At 32.9% G+C, this 18,754-nt stretch overlaps 3 protein-coding genes across 11 annotated transcripts in view; 2 read left to right on the top strand and 1 right to left on the bottom strand.

Moving 5' to 3' along the window:
- Nucleotides 1-704: 704 nt before the first annotated feature.
- LOC144834983 (uncharacterized) lies at nt 705-3,650 on the bottom strand. 2 transcript variants are annotated; one of them, XM_078689989.1, is made up of 4 exons: nt 3,220-3,650; nt 2,524-2,696; nt 1,673-2,190; nt 705-1,156 (listed from the first exon to the last, which is right to left on the bottom strand). In XM_078689989.1, exons 1-4 carry the CDS (start codon nt 3,267-3,269, stop codon nt 890-892), a joined length of 1,008 nt encoding a protein of 335 aa, XP_078546115.1. In that variant the 5' UTR covers nt 3,270-3,650; the 3' UTR covers nt 705-889. The 2 variants fall into 2 exon arrangements, with proteins under 2 accessions (XP_078546115.1, XP_078546114.1); XM_078689988.1 differs by lacking the exon at nt 3,220-3,650 and having other exon boundaries at nt 2,524-3,213.
- Nucleotides 3,651-3,816: 166 nt separating this feature from the next.
- LOC144834984 (60S ribosome subunit biogenesis protein NIP7 homolog) lies at nt 3,817-6,058 on the top strand. Its single transcript, XM_078689990.1, has 5 exons — nt 3,817-3,959; nt 4,586-4,672; nt 4,948-5,086; nt 5,258-5,398; nt 5,786-6,058. Exons 1-5 carry the CDS (start codon nt 3,904-3,906, stop codon nt 5,903-5,905), a joined length of 543 nt encoding a protein of 180 aa, XP_078546116.1. The 5' UTR covers nt 3,817-3,903; the 3' UTR covers nt 5,906-6,058.
- A 3,623-nt stretch (nt 6,059-9,681) lies between these two features.
- LOC144836111 (chromodomain-helicase-DNA-binding protein 4-like) overlaps nt 9,682-18,754 on the top strand; it is a 31,102-nt gene continuing 22,029 nt past the window's right edge. For 7 of the 8 annotated variants that reach the window (XR_013611149.1, XM_078691306.1, XM_078691303.1 and 4 more), the window contains exons 1-9: nt 9,682-10,046; nt 10,693-10,793; nt 12,095-12,229; nt 15,049-15,283; nt 15,758-15,834; nt 16,526-16,690; nt 17,153-17,296; nt 17,602-17,781; nt 18,302-18,496. Coding sequence is in view for 7 of the 8 variants with exons in the window: in XM_078691306.1 (XP_078547432.1) it covers nt 9,818-10,046; nt 10,693-10,793; nt 12,095-12,229; nt 15,049-15,283; nt 15,758-15,834; nt 16,526-16,690; nt 17,153-17,296; nt 17,602-17,781; nt 18,302-18,496 (1,461 nt within the window). In the remaining variant the exon portion in view is untranslated. The remainder of the gene's footprint in view (nt 10,047-10,692; nt 10,794-12,094; nt 12,230-15,048; nt 15,284-15,757; nt 15,835-16,525; nt 16,691-17,152; nt 17,297-17,601; nt 17,782-18,301; nt 18,497-18,754) is intronic. The other variant, XM_078691304.1, reaches the window with a different exon arrangement.

Here is an 18,754-nt window from a genome sequence, read left to right as displayed (position 1 = left end):
AGTTTAGTTTGATAACGTCATCATGCCAAAAAAATAGAACATGTGTCCCGTAATTTCACCTATGCTACACTGTATATAGATATACAGTATATACTGTACATATTGTATATGGCATATAGGCACAACTCAGCACTATAAGCATATAATAGGATGGCATACATCAACATTTTCCGATCGTATGTTAACGTACGTGCATGTTTAAAAAAAAATTAATTTCAGTAAAATGATAAAAATGATCACCTATAATTCGTCAAAGTGACGAATTAAATTCTAGTTTTAAAGATATATTTGTCTCCCTGAAAATAATACTTCAGTTATTCACTTTGACCAAAAATTGAATTTGAAAAACAAAATTGAAAGGGGATTTTGGTTTGAAATCATTTTGTTTTTTGGTTTTTTTTTTTAAGGAACCTAACTTTATTTAAAGTTTTATTGTCCCTATTATAAAAGATAAAAAGTTATTCACTTCCATAGAAAAACAAAATTTAACCAAAATCCATTGACTTCCAGTCAATTTGTCTTTTTTTCTGAGTTTTTTTTCAGGTAAATAATTTTGTTTTAATCCAATTTTGGTCAAAGTAAATAACTTCATGACATCAAATGACATATTCAACAAAAATATAAATATTTGTTCAGACAATATATCTTTAAAACTACAGTTTAACAAATTATGATATATGAAAAATACACTTCTACAAGCCATATTGTTATGTAATAGTTTATTAAAATAATCTTATTATTAGTATTAATATCTTTTGCACAAATGATTTTTACAAATATAAATAGTAAAACTATAATGCTATGATTTTTTTTTTAAATACACATTGCTTTTGCTGATTAAAGGTTATCAATTTTAAAATTATCAATTTTATCATTATAAAATATTTTCTTAGGTTTGTTTGTTAGTGGAAGATTTCTCTGAGTTATCTAAATTGTTTTCCATAATTTCACAAAACTTTTTAAAATTATTTTCTTCCAATTCTGTCATGATTTTGTTGAGTGCATATATTTGTAGCCTTTGTCGTTGTTTCTTTTGTAATTCTTTCTCTTTAAGATATTGTTTCTCTGTCCTTTTTGCTTCCTCTTTTTTAGCAAGTTCTTTTCTCTTCGCCTTGCTTTCAATTTGTGACAGACGTTCCTTTACCGCTCTTTGACTCTGCAATAACGAAAACACAACCAATAAAATTTTAAAAACATAAAATAAATTTTAGTAAAACATAGCATCATAAAAAAAACATAAAAACCACCATTAAAAAATATAATATTGGAAAATGTAAGATATTATCCCTTTGAATTTTTTTTAAATTTGTTCAAATAGACCATTTTAATGCTGCATAAATAGATATTTACAAAATTGGATTGGAAAAAAAAAATATTTACCTGATAGAACCATAATTTAAAGGAAAAAAAATATTAAACTGGAAGCTAATTTAACAGTTTAGTTTGTCATTTTTTATATGCAAAATCATAATTTTTTATTGTGATATTTCCTTTCAGATTCAATTAAAAAAACCAAGGACAGTACAAATGTACAACAATAAAATAAACAGGCCAAAGTGAATAACATGAAATCAAAAAATGACTTATTTCCTAATGCTTCCGTCCTCTTGAATATAACTGCCTAAAACATAAAGAAAAAAATATAGTGTTGATAATGGAATGATTTGCTTACCCGAATGTCATTCATAGAAAGAACATATTCCACTTTCTTAAGCTGTTCAATTGTTGGTGTACAAGGAGGAGCACATGGCAACATCATCCCACAGTCTTTGATAACACCAGATTGCTTATCTGACAAGTACACCCTTCTCACCTTCTCATCCCCCTCCAGAACTGGCGCTTTGGTGTATATAGTGGAAGCTCTTTGGAAGACATCAGAACACAAGGATGTCTCTGACGAACTGAAGGATTTAGTGGTTGAACTTGTTCTGGAGATGGCAGCACCATCTTCAGACGACTCTCGTCTCGTTTTCTGTTTTGGGACTGCTTCAACTTGTAAAACAGGATTTTTAGATGGTGCATTGTAGGAACTGATTACAACTTGATTATTCTGTATTTTTAACTTCCCTCTTTTACTGACATCTTTTCTAGTTCTACATCGTGATTTCCTGCCATTGGTTTTACGACTATTTGACTTCTTCTTTGATGAATACTTGGTTGATCGACTTGTTAACTTGACATGATTGGAATCTAAAAATAGAAAACATATATTCTTTTTTTGTCAGCAAAGTCTCCATAAACCATTTGAAGAAAATTTCTGAAATTCTAATCAATATATTTACAAATTTTTTTTTTTAAATTGCAGTAGACAAAACTGCTTTTAAAATACTTCAAGAGGCAATAATATAATACATATATGTTTTCACACTAAAACTAACTCTTATATGGGAGACAACCCTATTATTAAGGGGACACTTGGATAATCATGTTGGATCATGAAGGCGTCCCTTTAATAGAGGCGCACTGTAGTTAATATGTAATCATTGAATTTTTTAAATGTCCAATAACAGTAATAAAACAAACCTTTGGAAGTTGCACAGCCAGTATTTGTATCCAAGTTCAACGTCCTATTGTCAACCTCATCAAATAAATGTTCATAATATAGCGAGGTATACGATTGCACTGGTGATGGTTTGTCTGCTTTTTTGTCATCTTTCAGCTTTGATCCACAAACAGTTTTATCTGTCTCAAGTACTCTAAAGTTTGAGAAGGAGCTTGCTTGTATTTTATAATCAGATTCTGTTGTCGAGCTAGAATGTGGAGACGTATTATCCAAAATTGCTGAATTTTTTCTAGAATTTGATGCTGATAATTGTATATTGCGATGCGATTGCTGCCATGAGATATGCGGTAATGAAATGCCGTGCGAATAAGGACGTATCACGGTTGGAATTACATTGCTTCTATTTTGTTTAGCATTTAGCTCGTATGTCGAACCAGGTTGACATACTCTTGGTGTCAGCCTGCTACCTCTTATTGTAATCATTGATGTCGATAGGGGTGAAGTTGTACCCATGCATATACCTTTAGTATATCCTAATATTCCAACAGTTGCACCACTCATGATTTTGCTAAATGTCTCTCAATGTTATAAATAATATAAAACAAAAATGTATGCACAAATTGATAATCTATGTTAGTTGTTACAGTAAACACAATTTTTTTCCAAAATAAAGTAAGTATAAATGAAATTATTTCCATATAACAAAACAAGGCTACTTCAAAGTAGTATTATGTAGAACATCAACTTTGTAGAGTAGACCATTCATCTAACATCTGACCGTACACAAACAGGAAGAAGTCCACTCATTCACTGGATAATCCCCGTCAGCCAGCTCAGCTGAGTTGAGTATCTGTTTTAACCAAATACAAAGCAGTTTGGTGTACTTCTCACGCCTTTTAAAACCAGCACAGAACATTATCTATTAATGTAATTGTTTAAGCATTGATCTGTACACTTTATACATCTTAATTTACTTCGCAAAGAATGATATTTTCTAAATACGTACGAGTACTACACTCCTCCTCCTCTCTGTACTATGTAAAAACCAGATCAGAGAGCACGTCGAGTTTGTTTACATACTACAGTATCTACGGAAACGTGAATATTCATAAGCAGTGGTTTGCCCCGCCTCTTTTTGTATATAAGTTTATATTTGTATAATTATTAAACCGTGATTTTATTATTAAAAACATAATTAACGTAGTAGTAACAAATATATAAATGTTATTTTATATTAATATTACTTTGTATTATATTACAATTTAGTTATTAATCAATACAGTAGGCCTAGTACTACTGCAGTAAGATTGTTCAGCTAAAAAAGGTCATTGCAGGGTCATCAGTGCACAAACGTACATGTGCTTGTTTTTTTTAGAGGATCCAAACAAAATAAAAAGGAAATGAGGCCTTTAACAGAAGAAGAGACAAAGATATTCTTTGAAAAATTATCAAAATAGTACGTAAATTATTTATTTATTATATTACTTATAGTTCAAGTAGAGGACATACACAGCCTAGTTACTAGGCTAGGCCTAAACTAGCTAGGCTAGGAGTCGGACCGGGATAGTATAATAGTAGGCTAAACCGACGTCGTTAGTTTAGTGACATACCGGACAGATGCGGGAATGCAGTGAGTGAGTGCCGGTCCGGAACAAGCAAGTTCATTAGCTAGCTAGGCCTAGCTAAATAGACAGCATAAAAAGCTAAGCTGCACTTATTTTATTTTAGTAAGTTTGTATATTTTCTATGTAATTAAGATAAAATGTATTGAAATGAATCTTAATAATAAAATAAAAATTATAATATGAAATCGATTTAATTTTGTTTTTATATTTTTATAGTAAGTTTTATTATTTATTAATATTCAATAATATTATTCAGGTTACAAAACAAAACAAAGTCTACAAACAAATGCAAATACAAACATAGGGCCTACACACATTATGATTTATATTGTAAAACCATTTTTTATAAAACAAAAAAAACCACAAATTTTAATAATGCATTTAGTTAGTGTCAATATCATCATCTCGTATAAATCGCCAGGTCTCTAAATAAAACTGTTTTCAAATATTTTACAAGTATTGGAGAAAACATCAAGATGCTAATAGATCGGCCTGACGGTACATACTGCTTTCGTTTCCATAAGGACAGAGTTTATTACGTAAGGTAGGTTTATAAGTTATGGTCACATTTTGGAGAACAGTTGTCGACCGCATCACATTTTCACAACCATAACATCTGAAAATAACTTACCTAAAAAAATATTCCTCTAGTCAAACTGGCCTAATGAGATATTTTATTAAATTCCAAACAATTTATCAAACTCGTATTATGAACAATTCATTCAGGAAAATTTGAACCCATGACCTTGTGAAGCATAACCACCCAACTGCATCATGGGAATATATTTGATACTTAACTTTTTTTCTTAATTCATTCAGTGAACTGATCATGAAAAGAGCAGCTAACATTGCTAGAGAACACCTGATGAGTTTTGGAACCTGCTTTGGAAAATTTACAAAAACATTGAAGTTTAGGTTACATGTAACAGCATTAGATTTTCTTGCACCTTATGCTAAGGTACTTACAGGATTTTGTTAAAGTTTTGATCCAGGGAGATTATGGAGGGGTTTTATGCAGATTTTGAACCAACTGAGTGGCAAACGTCCCATTATACACAAACAAAAATCACATAGGGGCGGAGAAAGAGGTAATCACATGGCCATACAAAGCATTTTTTTTTCTTTACAGTTTAAAGTGTGGGTAAAACCTGGCTCTGAGCAGTCATTTCTGTATGGTAATCATATATTAAAGAGCGGCCTAGGTAGAATCACAGAGAACACATCCAAATATCAAGGTGTCATTGTCTATTCAATGTCAGATATTCCTCTGGTATGTACTTTCGTTTCATTTGTTATAATTGGTATTAATATTAGAATAATAACGTTTGACAATATAGATAGATCATAAATATACCACAGTAAACTCCCTGAAAACTTTTCCAAAAAAGCTGTTATTGAATACTCAAACTCATTGATTGAATACTCAAGCTCATTGATTGAATACTCATACTCATTGATTGAATACTCATACTCATTGATTGAATCTCATACTCATTGATTGAATTTTCAAACTCATTGATTGGATACTAAAACTCATTGATTAAATACTCAAACTCATTCATTGAATACTCAAACTCATTGATTGAATACTCAAACTCATTGATTAAATACTCAAACTTATTGATTGAATAAATTTTAATTAATTTATACGTTACAGGGATTTGGCGTAGCAGCAAAGTCAACTCAAGAATGCAGACACACCGATCCAATATCCATCGTGGTTTTCCATCAAGCTGATATCGGCGAATATTTAAGAAATGAAGACACATTAACTTGAACACAATCAATTCATAAACTATCTATAAATAGAAAAACTTTCTATAAGTAAAATTGAAGCTTGTTTGATAAAACTTTCTATAAATAGAATGTATTAATCAAACCTTCTATAAATAGAATTTATTAATCAAACTTTCTATAAATAGAAGTTATTAATCAAACTTTCTATAAATAGAATTTAAGCTGTTTTGATCAAACTTTCTATAAATAGAATGCTTGTTTGATCAAACTTTCTATAGATAGATTTTATTACTTAAACTTTCTATAAATAGAATGTAAGCTTGTTTAATCAAACTTTCTATAAATAGAATTTATTAATCAAACTTTCTATAAAATTTAAAATTTGAGTTTTATCATAAAAAATATTAATTTTAACTTGTTTGGTCAAGCTTTCTATAAATAGAATAATTTAAGCTTGTTTATATTCAAACTTTCTATAAATAGAATGTATTAATCAAAATTTCTATTAATAGAATACAAGTGTTTTTTTTATCAAACTTTAAATAAATGTTCATGTTAGGGGTTGATTTCAATGGATCAAAAAGTCTCTAATGGCAAACTTCAGTGGTGTTAGGAATTGGGGAAGCCTCTCCATGTTTTGTGTCGAAATCGTTAATAATGATTTCCATCAAGGGGGAGGGACTGGCTTTGTTGTCTAACTCAAGTCTAGCTCAAGTTTACTATGAAAAGTAATGAATAAACTGACAAATGGACGTCACAATACTGCTGTTGGATGTTCCAATGAAATGCATGTCTAGCGCCCTTTATTGTTTTTCCAAAAACATTAACATTTGTTCGTACTTTTTTGTCATGTCTTTTGTAGCCCCTTTTGTAAACTTAAAGATGTATTGTCCCTTGAAACACAAAAAAATGAAGGTCAAAATATTCTAAATTTAAATTGGCCATATCAAAGTAATATTAAAGTTATTCACTTTAAGTCGAAAATTCGAGCCAAAAACAAGTAGTTTACGTAATTAACAGGTAAATTGATTTGATTACATTTTGTCTGGAAAATCGTCGCGAGATTTCAAACCACGAGTACGCATTATGCATATGCTAATTAGGATTGTTTACAACTCGTCACGGTTGAGAAGGTATTTTCACACAGATCGTGAGGAAGTTTTATGATTATGCATACAGAGTAGCCAATTAAACAAGCGCGTTTCATTATGGGATATGTTTTGATCGAAAACTTTGACTGGAAGTCAAAGTTATTTTTTTTAACAAAAAAACGTCTGTATTTCAGTTAAATGAATGAATGAGTTGAATTAAATGTAACCATAGAGATAATAGTGCGAGAATATGAATCCGAATAGTCCGCTAACAACTAATTCTGGCAACAAACTTAAGCGGAACGCAACTTACTGCTTTGATCAATCATGGAGGTAAACGAGCAATATCCGACACTGATCCCCAGTTTTAAGCGTGGTTCCCATTTGTGACGTAACGCAAACGACGCAACGTAAGAAAATGCCCTTCCAATAATTGTGTTTGCCCCCGCCTGTGTGAAATCAAACCTGCGATGTTTGCAGTGCTGTTGTGTCTTCGGTTCCCACTTGTAATTACGCAATGCAGCACTTTGCGTCGCTACGTTGCGTTCTAGTGGGAACCACGCTTTATTGTCCGAGAGCGCATAGAGACATCGTTTAAGCTTGGTTTCCACTAGCAACGCAATCTACGCAACGTAAGCAAATGCCCTTCCAATAATTGTGTTTGCCCCGTCAAATCAAACCTGCGATTTTTGCAGCACTATTGCGTCGTCGGTTCCCACTTGTGATTACGCATCACTTTGCGTCAATACGTCGCTGCGTTGTGTTCTAGTGGGAACCACGCTTAATAATGTGTTTGCCACCGCGTGTGAAATCAAACCTGCGATGTTTGCAGCACTATTGCGTCGTCGGTTCCCACTTGTGATTACGCAATACAACACTTTGCGTCGATACGTCGCTGCGTTGCGTTCTAGTGGTAGCCACGCTTTATTTGCGCTATATAAATCTATCTATCTATGTATATTATAAAGCGTGGTTCAATTCCCACTAGAAGGCAACGCCACCTTTTTTTGCGCAATGTGCTGACGTTCGCGCACATGGTGCCAATTATTTAACCGGACACCGGATTCGCGTGAACATGGAAAATTGAAGACTGATCATGCTTATTGAATACTCGCATCCCATTTTTGGACTTGTTGCCGTCTAAAATCGTATAGGCCTACTGTGGTATGTTACCAGCTATCCAAGTGACAACTGCCAATTAAATAGGCCTAAATCGGATATTTTTTTGCAGAGACATAGCTGAAACAAAGCTTATAAAGACCTATTAATTAGCAAAGCCGTTACCCTATATCATCTATATACCACATTTTTACACCGTAATTGAGGATTCGATTCAGGCCTACAATACAATAAGGTGTTTCTAGTCGAGACAAGACGTTTAACATAAACAAAAACAACATTAAGTATAGCCTACAACCATTAAAATGGTTCTTTTTTTTCATAATTCTCTAACAAAACGATATAGCCTAATTGGTGGTCATAAAAAAGTGCGAAAACTCTTCCTCCTCCCAGCATTGTATCTATGGCAACAACGCGGCAATAATTATTGCAACCATGACTATGGTCACGCACTTCCGTTGTCCATATAAACATGTGCGCGCTTTCGCGTTTCTTGGAGAATCGACTAAGGGCGCGAACTTTAAAAATTAAACGTGTGCAGACGGCGGCCAACTAGACTTCAACGCTATTTTCATAGAAGAACTTCATTTTATGATAGTCAAGGGGTATTTACACGGCATATAAAATGATTGTGTAGACTATAGCGATTTTATGCATAGGTCTATATCAATAAGGCATAGGCCTATTCTTTATATTATAAGTTACAGTATATATTTTAAAATGTAGAGACAGTCCACATTGGATGCGCATATTTTCTTAAAATGTGAAATGTGTCCAAGCCTAGAATAATGTTGGCCCATATGACGAGTTGATATTCATAATTAAAACAGGCCTATTACCTCTAGGAGCTACGTACAAATATAATAAAAGACATATTCAAAATATTGTATTTTATATTACATAAGGATATTTATTTATTTTTTCGTAGAAAATGAAAATCATGAAACTATGGCCTATATATAGACCTAATGCGCCGTATTCACAAGCATTAAAACTAATATGAATTCATATTTAAAAAGATATTATTAAAGTTATGTCTTTGTACCATATCTGCCTTTACTTATTAATATTGCTAAGTTCCTGCTTTATGGTGCATTTTGCAAGTAGTCAATTATTATTATGGGATGTCGTGTTTTGTGTTGAGTTAATGCGACCGTCATCATTTCCGGGCGTATGAACATACACACATTACAACATAAAAATGTTACACTAATTAGCAGAATTTGCACTAAAAAACAGACTATATATATTTTTTATTTTCTTGTAGTCCCTATAAACAGATATTGAGCCTTATGTATAAAATGTAAGCATCCTATATAAAATTGTATATTTTCAATTGATAAGAAATTTAATGTTTGTTTATGTTTTGCTAATTAAACAATTGTTGAGTATTAGATAATTCGATGTTTTATACAATTATTCCTATTGCAATTGACATTAATAAGATTTTACAGTTTATATATTTTTTTCACCAATTTAGTTAATCGTCACAAAGGGAGGCTTCATTAGTTACTATTATGGGATACTTTTAGACAATATTATGGGATATCCCCATGCTAATTACGTCACACTGCGCATGGTCAGTTGGTATTTTTCCACCCTTTTGTCGTGGGGGGTGAGCTTTACACCGCGCCATCTTCATTTTTCTACGGCTGGGAGTAATTGCCGTGTGTAAATTATTGTTAATTTATTTACTTGACGGTGTTAAAATATATCAGAGCCTGTACTGATATATTTATAAAATGTCTGGGTCAGGCCAGAGTGGCGATGAAGGTGAAAATTTGCCGATTGAAAGTGTGGAAGGGCAAGAAGAAGAGACGGAAGAACTGGATGGCGACGGCGGAGGTGAGGATCAGCTGGATCAGGAAGAAGAGGTTGAAGCCGAAGCAGGTTTGGACGAAACCAATGAAGACATAGACACCACTGTCGACCCAGATCCAGAACCAGATACAACAATTGGAGAACCAACTGGTAAATCATTGTATTTTAATGTAGGCCTAGCTAGCGAGACTTTTCTTTTTTAACATGTGAGCTGCGAATAGAAACGCCGGGCATGTGTATTGGAATAGTCGAGTCCAGCATCGATCTGTTGTCTGTTGATCGAAATTGATTTTTAAGTTCGCGAACCGGCGATCATTATTAACATCAACAAAACATTAACTTGTTTCTAAATGTAATATTGTTTTTTAAATGTGATATAATACTTTTCATTTTAAAGAAATATAAGCATTTGATTGTTTTCCGTGAATTTACCTCGTCGAAAATGAAAACGACCGAGATTATGGTTCACTAACCGCTGCTGGTTTTGTTTGGCTAGGCTGCGTGAACAATAGATAAGATTTCTGTTAGCCTAGCCAAGCCATCTGCTCTCCCTTTTAAAGTAGACCTAATAATGTATTTTCAATATAATATAGGCCTAGGCCTAGATCCTACTAGGCTATTATATGAATTAATAATAATAATAATAGAAAAATACATGTTTATGCTTGTTAATGGCACTGCCAATGTTAATAAATATGTAAAAAGTTGAAAGTTATTTTGGTTTTTACTTGCATAAATATTTAATCTAACATTATTTTCTTTATTCATTGATTTTGAATAAATTGTTTTGCTGCAGTTGATGGAGATACACCCCCTAAAAAGAAGAAGCGAAAGAATAAAAAGAAGGAGAAAAAAGAAGGAAAAGCAGGAAAGAAGAGAAAACGTGATGCGGGAGATGTATGTTTAATTTAACAAATTAATTTTCATTTTTAATCTTATTTAGTTCATATTGCATTGGGTTTTTCAAAACATCACAATTGTACTTAATTAATTGGCTACACAACATAATTAATCAGTAGGCCTATATGTTTCGCAGTGGTCTGTGGGTGCTGGCAAAAACAATGTTCTTCCTTTACATAGATCATCTTTAAGTTTTATCTCGGCGCTTTACAAATTAAAAACCATTGACTAGATCATGGAATGGGCATTATTTTAGAGTGGTCCTCAATAATATTGTGATGCGTGTTCTCCAGTTGAATATATTCCACCCAGCATAAAACATTCTACCCAACCTATTTCCAACACAGCACCCACTCAATAAAACCTGAGTACCCAAAAGTACAATGTAATGTTTTTGTTATTACCTCCGCCAAGGAGGTTATGTTTTCACCCCTGTATGTTTGTGTTTGTGTGTGTGTCTGTGAACAGCCTGGAGGCCACAGTTTTTATCCGATTCTCACCAAATTTGGCAACAATGATCTATGACCAAAAAGCTTGAACGAGTTCGAATTTGAGGGGAAAAGGTCATAGGTCAAGGTCACAACTAACAAAAAACTATTTTACTGCCTAGAGACCACAGTTTTTATCCGATTCTCACCAAACTTAGCCACAATGATCAATGACACATCATATAATTGTGGTTACATTTTGAAGGATCAGGGTCAAAGATCAAGGTCCACAAAAAACAAACAAAAAAAGAAATAAAAAAATAATAAAAAAAAAACCTCAGTGGGACTTGAACCAGCGATCTCAACTGTGAGAGGCTGGATACATAACCACTACACCACACTGTCATCCACAACTTTGTAGTGTGCAGTTAACATATTTACACTTAGAACTAATAAAAACAATTAAAAAAAAAATATTCAGGGGGCATTTTATGTAGGGGAATTTTACAGTAGGCGGAGGTTTGTACTCTCGGAGTACCATCTAGTTATTGTATATTTTTATTTGTATACTAAATTGTAATATTTATCCACTTTTGGAAACCCACCCCTATATTTCTCTGCATACTGTGAGAGAACATCCACCTTCAAAGTCTTCCACCCAGCCAGGCATAACACTTTTGTAGCCTTCAACCAGGCCTGCTTCAACCCAGCCTATGAGTACCTGAATGTACCTGCTTCACAACCCATCCTAATTTCAACAAGCACCTAGCCAAGAAACCTCTATGGGTACTTGTGATCTCCTAAACTTTTGGATTACATCTCTATGTGTAACATGATATAAAGTATATACAAATTATTTTCTGTTTTTAGGATGACGATGATGAACTTGATCTTGATGCCATCATACAAGAGGAAGTTGCCGCCGCAGCTGCTGCTGCTGGCAATGTTCCTCCTGCTATAGCTGGTGCCAAACCTAAGAAGAAAAGAAAGGACTCTTTACCCAAGGTATAGCTGCTATCTAGGATTATTAATATTAGTAAAAAACTATATATCTACTTACTGTAACCCAGTGGTTTAATTGTGAAAAAAAAGAAGCAATCCTTGAATAATTAGCATTTTTATAATTGGGCAATTCCATGCAAACCTGACATGACACCAACATTTTCATATTCATTCTATCTTCACAATTTTGGTGTCTAATTAAAGCTGAAAATCTATATTTTCAAGATCTAAATTCAGATTTTAAAATTTCAAATAATATCCTCAATAAATATTGATTAAAATCATAAATATATTTTTTCACAGAATTTGATAAAAATTTACAATTAAGAATCACAAAAATAAAATAGCTATAGGCTTGTAATTATAATAAAATCTAGTTTAATATGGTCACATGGGTTACTATGAACATATATTTACCATTCAAATTTTCTTTTGCCTCATTTCGTATTCATTAATATGCGAAAATATGAATGCTAATATTACATCAATTAGTTACCGGAAAACATAAAAAAGTTAGGTTTTCAGAAAAAATTGAGATGTTTAAAAAACAAAACTTTACATTTCTAGCAAGTTTTAGTAGGGGTAGCTAGTGAGGTTATTTTAATTTTTTTATTTACGTTTATTAATAAGTTATTGTCATATTAAATATATCAATTAGTTACCCAACCAGTAACTAATTGACAGTAACATATTGACAAGTGTTAATTTGTATTGTTCAACACTAGTAAGTTGTAATAAACTAATTATTGAAAGAATGTTTTAGATAATACACTCTCAAAGTTGTTTATATAATTCTATGCCTTTTCATTGCATGTGCTATTATTATGCAAATGATCAGTTTCTTATTTGGCACCCATTACCCATCCCGTATCGGGATTTACATCGGGATTCACGAAAAATCAGGATTTTTGGTCGGGAATTTCGGTCGAAAATATTGGGATCCCGGACGTCCCAATCTTTTGAGAATCCCGATTACCCATCCCGTAACATGATTTTCATCGGGATTCACAAAAATTCGGTATTCCCAGGATAATGCTAAATAATGATAAAAAACGAACGGGATTTTTAACCGGGATATCAATTGAGATCCCGCCAAGAATCCCACATCCACACCTTCATTTGAACTGAAACATCCTCCCAAGTGTGGTGACTTTGTCCTAATCGAGTACGAGACAGATAGCAATAGAATTAAAAAATATGTTGCTCTGATAACTGAGATGCACAATCATTAGATATATGTTACACATCTGCGCAAAAGCGATCGTGCAGGGAAAGTCTTTATTGCTAAAGATGTAACAGACAAATTTGGCGTCATTTACAAAAAACAAATATTGCAACATTTACCAGCACCATTTATGGATAACAGAGAAAAATACCTCTTTGACAATGCTATCCCTGAAGCAAACTAAGCAAAAACAATAACAATCCATTGACAATTGAGATTACGTAAAGATGGACTTTTAAATATTGCTGTCATGTTTTATGCTATAGTGTACTCACTATAGGTAACATTGAGTCTGACATGACAAAATTGAGTATAATGTAAACTTAATTTGTTTGTATGCCTACAGTACTCCTTAATGGTGCATATACAAATATTTTATAATTAAATATTTTCTCATAATTACAGATAAATATATTTCTTTTCTCGAAAATATATTTGTCAATTAATTACCGTCAATTAGTTACCATAATATTTTGTCATAATATCATCATATTTTTAAAATTAAATCAATTATTTTGAAAGAAAACATAAACTAATGAATTGTTAACACTAAGATTCAATGTGATACCATAAAACCATTGGTTAAACTTAAAATTGTCAGACTTTCAGATTTTTTACGAATTTATAATATTGTCTTATATGAAATTGGTAAAATTCAATATCATTTTAGACGTGTTTCAGTTCATTTACATACATTGTTGTATGTTATAGTTTGATATACTTTTGTTTTGATATATTTTTAAAGTTATCTTTAAAATATGTATTTAGACATTTAAAAAAATGCCTAAATCAGTTACACATTACTTTAACTTTTCCAGTCTCAATTAGTTACCATCAATTAGTTACCGGAATCATGTCTATTAATATCATCATATTTTTATGATAACTCAATTTTTTTTTAAATCAAAGGTATTGCATTCATTGTTATACCCTATGGATTCAAATCAATACCATATTAATAACATTAGGCCTCTAAATTCACAGAGTTTTTATAAAATGAACAATAGCTACAAATGCAATGTCGGATTTGCCTCAATTAGTTACCGCACATATTAATATCATTTTTTTAATAATAGAAATTGTTAAAAAAGAAAAAAAGTCACTCTGTATACTTTATAATGCTATTTGTTATCACAATATTATATTTGTTTGAGGATATTAATAAAAGTACTGATGGTACATGTGTTTGAAAATTCAAATTTGTGTCAGAATATCAATTAGTTACCGTGGAATTGCCCAATTGTAAGTGTTAATTAAAAAGTGTCGGTCATAATAACATAAATGTGATATAACATTTAGACGACCCCAACATGTGATAGCCTCCAGACTAATGATTGCGAATTAGATTCCAACACTCGTCACATTTCTTGTATCCTTAGACAACCAGGTGTACAAATGGGTACCTGGTAAGGTCAAAACACAACTGCACCGGTTACTGGCTGCGACATTATGGGAGTATGTTTCCATACATGTTTGATCCAAAAATGACCAGGGTAATAATGTGAAGCGCTTAGAGGCTTTGTGCATTAAGTACCAACTAATATCAAAGTATTATTATACACCATACTGTGATACTTAATGTTATTTCATCCATTAGGAACCTAAAGAACAAAAGAGCTCTCTACAACTTATGCACGAGTTTGGCTACGAAGAGTTTGAAATGGAATACGAGGATGAAGACTACGAGAAAATGACCACGTACAAACAGTATTGCATCGGTATTAGACCCCTCATTCAAGAAAAGTGCCCGAAGATCTCGCCGGGCAAGATGATTACCTTGCTTGCAGCCCTCTGGAGGGAGTTCTCACTGATTAATCCTTTTAAAGATGAAGGTTAGTGTCTACAGTACATTATCATGGTTTGACATGAAGTAGGGGAAAGCAATTTTAACCTACGCTCATGCATTTGCGAATTAATAAATGGCGATTTGAGTTGTCAATTGCCGGGTAAAACATTATATCCTTGGCAAACTGTCCTTCAATAAACAAAAATTCATCAGTCTAGTCTCTGGACAAAGATCTGTTAACCATAACATTGCCGTTTCCAGGCAACCAATCGCAATGTAGAGATCATTTTGTCTATTGATGATTCTTTGCATCACTCGAGTATATTAAATTAAGATGCGATTCCAGTTACTGTAGCTCAGAGACTACTAGTTGGAAGTAGCTATCATCTTAAAATGTTCATACATATTCACCAATGGCGTCTATAGAAAATACACACACTATCTAATCTAAATTTATGCGTACACTACAACGATTGTAATGTGCCTGATTTACATTTGTGCTGTGTTATTGAATTTATAGTAAAGAAGAAAAAGAAGACGAAAAAGGTTGCCCCTCTACGAATAAAACTTGGAGGTAGAAAACGAAAGGCATCCACTGTAAGTACATACCAAGAAAAAAACATTTCCAATAAAGTTTAAATGTACTGTACTGGAAATATGAAGTAAAACACAATTAGTATTTTTAGGGAACAATGATTTTGCTGTTCGAATTAAAAAAAAATATTTTATAATGTGTTTACAATATTACATGATTAATATGTGCTTGAATAGTATTATTTTTCTCCATTCTCATTCCGTTCTTTTTATTCTTCTTTCACTTTCTTCAGTAATTATGTTTCGTCTTTTTAACTAGCTAGCATGTCTCCATTTACCCAACTAAGTGCATGACATTTGACCTAAGTGTTATCATCTGATGTTAATATTTTGAACAGTTTCTTATGAATAATTTCATTTAGTTTAGTTTGAAGCCTAATAAACAAACACAAAGTGTAAGGAAATGAGGAACGAAATGGTATCAAAGTAGGCTTGTAGTACCTCCTCATATAGATTTTTTTACTAACATAAGTGTGCTATGATGCTTTGTACAGCATGGGTTAATGACCCTTGACCTGTTCTTTAAAAAGATGTACACGCTAATTACTACCTGGCCAAGATGATGTTAGTAAATGTAAAATTGAGTATAGGTAGAATATGAACTGTACGCGATAATTTAACTAGTTAAAAATTCCCTTAGTGTCGGTTTTCTGACAAATGCGAAAAAAATGCCAATTCTCTGATCACGTTGCAGAGCGACAGTGGCAGTAATTTTAGCGAAAGTGAACTGCTGGAAGAAGAGGCGCCCTCGACCTCAGACACAGCGGCTAAAACGACGGCTCGTCGTCCTAAGCCCCGCAAACCACAGAAGAAACGTAAAAAGAAAACAGCCGGTTTTCCTGGCGAAGATGGCTATGAGGTACTATTTTTGTTGCTTGATGATGAAAATAAAAGTACTTTTAATATTTATTTTTGCATGAAAGATTATTATCATTCATTAATTTTTGCCTAATATTATTTACCTCCTAGCAAGCATGGCTGCACGTTATATTTCAAAATACTGCCATTTATCGTAAATAATACGTTCATATAAAATATCATTGGGATTTAATATTGATTCTTATAGGGTACTTTGTAGTTATATTCCTATATACCGTATAGACAGGTTTGATTGTGAGATCATTTCACAAGGGATTTCCATGCTTATATTATCTGGTGTGTCCTTGAGCCAGACTTGTATTGATTTTGCAACCAGATTTCTAAACCAGTTTAACAACTAGTTGTTTGCAGTTGCAAAAGTGATACAAGCTGAGCTTCATGGAATCAAATTGAATATTGTAGTGTAAGCATTTAATAACGCTGTGTTATTAATATCTGGTAGACTGACCATCAGGATTACTGTGAAGTCTGCCAACAAGGTGGAGAGATCATATTGTGCGATACCTGTCCCAGAGCCTACCATCTGGTGTGCCTTGATCCCGAGATGGAGACTGCTCCTGAAGGCAAGTGGAGCTGCCCTCACTGTGTAAGTTTTGAAAAAACTTATTTGAAACGCAAAAATATTAAAATTGGTTTTGGTTGGATTTAACCATTTTATAAGTGAACACATTCATTTTTCAGGGTTTTTTTCTACAGAAGTGATTAAAAAGTCTGATTTTAGTAATCTTTATTTTTTCATGTTTTTGAGGAAAATATATCTTTATGATTTTAGTAAGTGTAATATATAATGCTCTTTTGAAGACATTCCTTTGAATTGCAAGATTATAGGAAAATTTCCATTGTTTAAAAGTTATTGGGAATTAAGAAGTACTATCCTTTTGATTCCTGCAGGAAGGAGAAGGAATCCAAGCGGAAGAGGAGCCAGATGAACACATGGAATTCTGCCGTGTTTGCCATGATGGCGGCGAGTTGCTGTGCTGTGATCAGTGTCCATTGTCATATCATATCTTCTGTCTGAATCCGCCGCTGAAGCAAATACCAGATGGGGAGTGGCTATGTCCACGATGTTCGGTAAATAGTCTACTTGCTATTTTGAATAAATATCCCAGTCATTAGAACTGTAATGAATAAAGCAATTAATAATAATTATAAAGTTAAAACTTACAGAAATTATCTATCTTATCTTCTACTACCATTTTGTATTCTTCTTGAATGTTAACAATCATTTTATTATATTTCACTAAGAACAACCACTACAATTTGTATTTATAATGCCTTTCATTTTCAGTGAGGAGAAAAATGGCAAAAGGCTTCCTACTTTCTACGAGTTTAGAAGTGGTTAAGTTGTCAGATAGTCTATATTGTTTTGACAACTGTGTAACATGACCACAGTGCTGATTTAGCCATTTCCCCCCTGTTTTATCGTATAAATAAATAACAATCGCATGTACTTAAGTGTAACTACCGGTACTGTTTATATTTAGCCTGATGGTTTTTATTATTCTCCTTCTGATCCACATCTGTACTTCAGTGTCAGGTTAAGTGTGAACAATCACTACTGTACTTCCTAATGCTTTGTCTTCTTTCACAGTGTGAACCTCCGAAGGGCAGAGTACAGAAGATACTGACATGGCGTTGGACGACCCCACCAGTAAACATGGACCCTCTGGATCCAGAGTGTGGCAGTCCAACCAAGAAAGAACCCGGTGTGAAACCAACGCGAGAGTTCTTCTGCAAGTTCCACAGCATGTCATACTGGCACTGTGACTGGGTGTCTGAATTACAGGTACAGTTTAAGTTACTTTACATGCATCAATTTACAAATATAGAATTGTTCCTACTTTTCTAAAATAATAATCTATTTAGGTCTACTGTAGTAAAGCTCTGTCTACACTATCAAACTAGTTTTAACAAAAAAAGTGTGATGTGCCCAAGTATGGTAGTGGTATGTCAACGTGTCCATAGGCACATCACATTTTTTTGTCACAAAGTTTGATAGTGTAGACAGAGCTTTAAAATATACCAGATGCAGACTACACTTAAT

Source organism: Antedon bifida, chromosome 2 (genome assembly GCF_963402885.1).
Source record: "Antedon bifida chromosome 2, ecAntBifi1.1, whole genome shotgun sequence".
Lineage (NCBI taxonomy): Eukaryota > Metazoa > Echinodermata > Crinoidea > Comatulida > Antedonidae > Antedon > Antedon bifida.
Note: the sequence above shows the minus strand (reverse complement) of the source record. Positions and strands in the feature narration are given on the sequence as shown.

Bases quoted from the DNA above. Each gene is read 5' to 3' on its own strand.
- LOC144834983 (XM_078689988.1), bottom strand. From the start codon at position 3,064: ATGAGTGGTGCAACTGTTGGAATATTAGGATATACTAAAGGTATATGC. The intron at 2,191-2,523 runs GTTTGTTTTATT...TTCTATTTTTAG, and splicing joins TGGCTGTGCAACTTCCAAAG to ATTCCAATCATGTCAAGTTA. The intron at 1,157-1,672 runs GTAAGCAAATCA...TCGTTATTGCAG, and splicing joins TTTCTATGAATGACATTCGG to AGTCAAAGAGCGGTAAAGGA.
- LOC144834984 (XM_078689990.1), top strand. From the start codon at position 3,904: ATGAGGCCTTTAACAGAAGAAGAGACAAAGATATTCTTTGAAAAATTA. The intron at 4,673-4,947 runs GTAGGTTTATAA...TAATTCATTCAG, and splicing joins GACAGAGTTTATTACGTAAG to TGAACTGATCATGAAAAGAG. The intron at 5,399-5,785 runs GTATGTACTTTC...TATACGTTACAG, and splicing joins CAATGTCAGATATTCCTCTG to GGATTTGGCGTAGCAGCAAA.